Genomic DNA, 4,299 nt, shown 5'->3' on the forward strand with positions numbered 1-4,299 from the left:
GTGGATCTGTATTTACGTGTGTTTGTGCACTTTCATGCGTCATACGCATGAAGACAGTTTATGTGTTTTTTTGGTTTAAACAATCGCACGACAACCGTACTTATATTTGTAGGTACATGTTTGTAAACAAGCAATAAAAACACAAATTTTAAATATACGTATGGACACATAAACCTATTTGAAATATACTTCAGGCAGACACATAAATTTAAAAGCAATGTTATACCACGGTATGTCGTTCTATCTTTACATGATTTCGTATGATCCCTTAATTGTATATTTATTCTCTATTACGGGTGGCAATCCCGAGTATACAACAATTGTGTTTGCCACGCTCATATCTCTGATATACTTATCACTCCACAGACTCGCAATTCGTACGCCGATGGGGGGTTTGACTACATCTACAGCCCCAGCCACACCATAGACACACCGCACAGTGGTACGTACTCTACATACACACCCACTAGGGATGATGACGTGTACAGTGAAGCCGCGGCAATGCTAGGCCAGCTGTACAATCCCAAGGGATGTGAGGCGAGTGCGCAGACACACGATGACGCACTTATTGCAAGGGAGACAGCATGTCCAAATGGTATACCCAGCGCAATCTCCGCTACAGGCAGCGAGACCAATGGTGTGCATAGACCCGTATCGGGGCCTATTCCTAGCTCTTCACCGGACAATTTGCGATTTCAAGAGCTGTATGGTGGTGATGATAGAGCGAACATGACGCCTGGTATGCAAACACACCACACTCAGAGTAAGGCACAAATAATAGAGACTATGGCGGCCATTGATCATAATCGCAACAGATACAACAACGGAGCCGGAAGCGACGACAGGAATGGCATGAGGAGTGTGGGCGTGAGTAGTGCCACAAATATACCTCTGCCACCCACCTACAACAGACCACCATACACCCAACAACCACTCCTACAACAACACCCGCGGCAGCCACAACAGCAACAACACCCGCGTCAGCCACAGCAGCAACAATTTACTTACGCACCCCCGGACAGCAGTACTATCATGCCAGGGCCATACATACACACGCGTGCATACCCACCACCTGATACCCCATATTTCGGACATGCGCTATTGCCGCATCCGCAGTATAACACGTACACCGCACCACAGGCTTATGCTCAGTCGCCGGTGGTGATGGTAGGGCAGCATGCAGGACCTCCTTACACGTACTTACACCCAAATGGGGTACCAAACAACGGGTCTTGGCAGAACGCGCACATACACGCGCCAGCGCAAGCACAGCAACACACACCGACGCACGCATACGCTCAAGATCAAGGCGATGTACAACGACATGCACATGCTCAAGCACAGGCTGATGCACAACTCAATGCCGCTGCACGCACTACATTGAGATCAGAGTCACAATCGAGATTACGGGCCGGTTTTCAGCCTGAAACTGTCGAACGTAGCCATGTGCACGTGAAGGTCAGTGAAGTACATAAAACACTCGGGGATTTTCTACCCGAACATGTGTTGAAGGATACTAAGGACGAGGACGCTTGTGTACCTGCGGATCTCAAGGATATGGAGAGGCACAGGGATAGCCGGAGGATTGATACAGGCTCATCTGTCACCGGGGATGTGGATACAGGTATCGCCGCGAGTGTCATCAGCACGGCCGGGAATGATGTAGGCAAGGGCTATGATAAAACTGCGTTGAGGGGTGCGAGGCCGTACACAATAGGAAGCAGCAAGATCGGGCTCCCCAGTAGGAACACGGCGGTGTGGAAACAGCACATGACGGAGGGGATTAGCACCTTGCTACCGGATATAGTGCTGCCATCGGGTATGTTTTATTCCCCCCAAGGTATCATCGACACTTTTGTTTGCATTTCATTGCATACCCGCAGCCGCCTCGTATTCTCTTTTGTGTACTTGATATCTGATACTTACAATCGTATTTTCTTTCTGATACCCGAATGCACAGACAGTCGTGACCTGCCAGGAGTGCGGGTGTGCGGCGATCTCAACTTTGGCACATTCAATGTGGTGCCGGATGCCGATACAGATACAGATACCGCTAAACACGTTGCCGATGGCATCGGCAGTGTGACTAAACAGAAAAATGGGAAAGGTGCCACATTATCATCGACAGTAGAATCCAATCCAAAGTTGGATTGGAAATCCGGTGCTGGGAGAGGAAAAAGGAGTCCAATGGTGCATGTACGTGATGACATGGATTCAACAAGGCAAGAGGGCAGGGCCAACGGAGTAAACCGGGATCAAAACGGGATGCAGTGCGCCAAAGAGAATCGAGTGGTGTCGATTGAAAACGCAACGGATAGCAAGATTTATTTAGCCGATATAGTATTCACACCGCCGTGCAGTGTGTTTGTTGTGACGGATACAAATGCGCTGCAGTGGGTGAAGCCTGCAAAGGACTTTGCCGACAGCGTCGGTAGTAGCTGCCTAGTAATACCTCCACACTCATCCTATGACTTCTTGGTAGGATGCCTCCCGGGCGGGGATGTGGGCATCTATCAGCAGTATATCGTGATTGCCCTGGGTATGTGTGCATATGCGGTGCAGTGAAGGCTGCATTTTGGATTATTTATTGACAAGCAGCATGGAGCTGGACGTATCCTCTTAGTCGCTCTGTGGTGTGCTGAAGTGGGTGTGCTTTAGCGGCTGACTTCACATGCAACTCCCACCCGGTGGAGGCCTGGGCGTGCGAACACACACTCTCTGAATACAATACTCGCTCTTTCTCTGTATCTCCTGTCCTGGGTTATCCCTACCTTTCGTTACTCGTTTCTCATTTGTGTTCGAATACGTCTCGCACCTCTGCTGCCCTTAGTGGTCGGCGATACTACCGCAGAGCAGCCGACGATTGAGTACCTCGGGAGTAAAACCACGTGCATGATGCAGCATGCCGATGATGTGGCGTTGCTGGATGCGGATGCCATGCCGTTCTTTCCCTTGTGGATGACCACACTGTTTGACACCCAGGCTAATTTGGTATGTGGTGCTTGTTCCATTTTCGAAATAGACTTGTTTCATGGGTCATTACACTCGAATGCTTGTGCTTGGCATGGGCTTCGTAGCTGCCGTAGGAATAAGGCGGACGCTATATTACATTACGCTACGTGGACACTAAAAAACTGATGAACTCTTAAAAACTGATACACTGATAAACGGACAATCCTTATAGGTAGTGGGTCCTACACTGCCACTACCAATACCACGGTGCATGACCACAAAGACCACTGCGATGGTCGCGCGAGAGATGCACCGGACAGTTCTAAGTATCTCAGCGCCCTCAGCGGCACCAACGACGTTGGTGGTTCCTCAGACGAGCCGAAGTATATCGGCACCTACGGCTTCTGAATACAATCGACAGGTGAGTTGTGTGAGTACTGTATATAAGCCCATACGTGAGTGAGAGGGCGGTTTTGATGGTTACCATAACCTTGTTTCGCACATATCTCTCACTGACACGTCTTGTCGTTTGCGGACCTGCCATAGTAGTATCGTATTTTTCAATCACATATTTGACCTGGGGTGCCATGTGTGTGCTCCTATGCCTTTCTTTTGGTAGTGGTATATTCAGCTATTTTTATCTTATACTTCTACCACCAGCACACATCCTGTTCATTCGTTAAACCCGCCAATGTATCCCGTATGTTCCGCTATGTAAGCCAGCAATACCATAGTGTCAGTTTAATTGATAACATCATTGCAACCCATTCTATGGCACGGATTTTACACGTGTCTGGGCATCATATGGGCTTCCCATACGCATATCTCGAGTTATAATATGCTAGCAACTGTTGTTTACCCGAGGATACATTTGAAGACTAATGCCGTAGAGCATAACTTCAAGTGTAGAATCAAAGACTTAACAATACCAACTGACTTATGTATGCGTCCACATTGCTTGCCTTAATATGAGTATATATATACGTATCTAGATAAATATAAAGATACGCCTCACAATCTGCATACATACGTTCCGGTTGACTGCAAGATACTAGACCGTGGCCGTTCATATAGCATGTACACATCTAAGTGCTAAATTTCCACAACGGTACTAAATGAAAAAAATAGCATTCGTGCCTGCTTACTCTCGAGTGGACTGTCGTTATACTGCACCGTAGTCAAAAATCTCAAAATATTGTCGAGCCACGCGCACAGTAGATTAGATGAGTTGTCTGACAATGCTTGATGCTTCTGCTTCATGCAAAGGTTCGGAGTGTATCAATAAGTATCATATATATATATATATATATATTTATATATGTATATATATATATATATATATATATA

General features: G+C 47.2%; 1 protein-coding gene across 1 annotated transcript; it reads left to right on the forward strand.

The window, feature by feature from the left end:
• Positions 1 to 479: 479 nt before the first annotated feature.
• On the forward strand, positions 480 to 3,373 carry SARC_13191 (hypothetical protein; the record flags this gene model as incomplete). Its single annotated transcript, XM_014292684.1, has 4 exons — positions 480 to 1,819; positions 1,961 to 2,539; positions 2,831 to 2,991; positions 3,185 to 3,373. Coding segments are annotated over exons 1-4 (2,247 nt in total), but the record flags the coding sequence as incomplete, so codon positions are not given.
• Positions 3,374 to 4,299: the final 926 nt, after the last annotated feature.

The sequence above is a fragment of the Sphaeroforma arctica genome (genome assembly GCF_001186125.1).
Source record: "Sphaeroforma arctica JP610 unplaced genomic scaffold supercont1.2995, whole genome shotgun sequence".
NCBI classification, from domain to species: Eukaryota; class Ichthyosporea; order Ichthyophonida; genus Sphaeroforma; species Sphaeroforma arctica.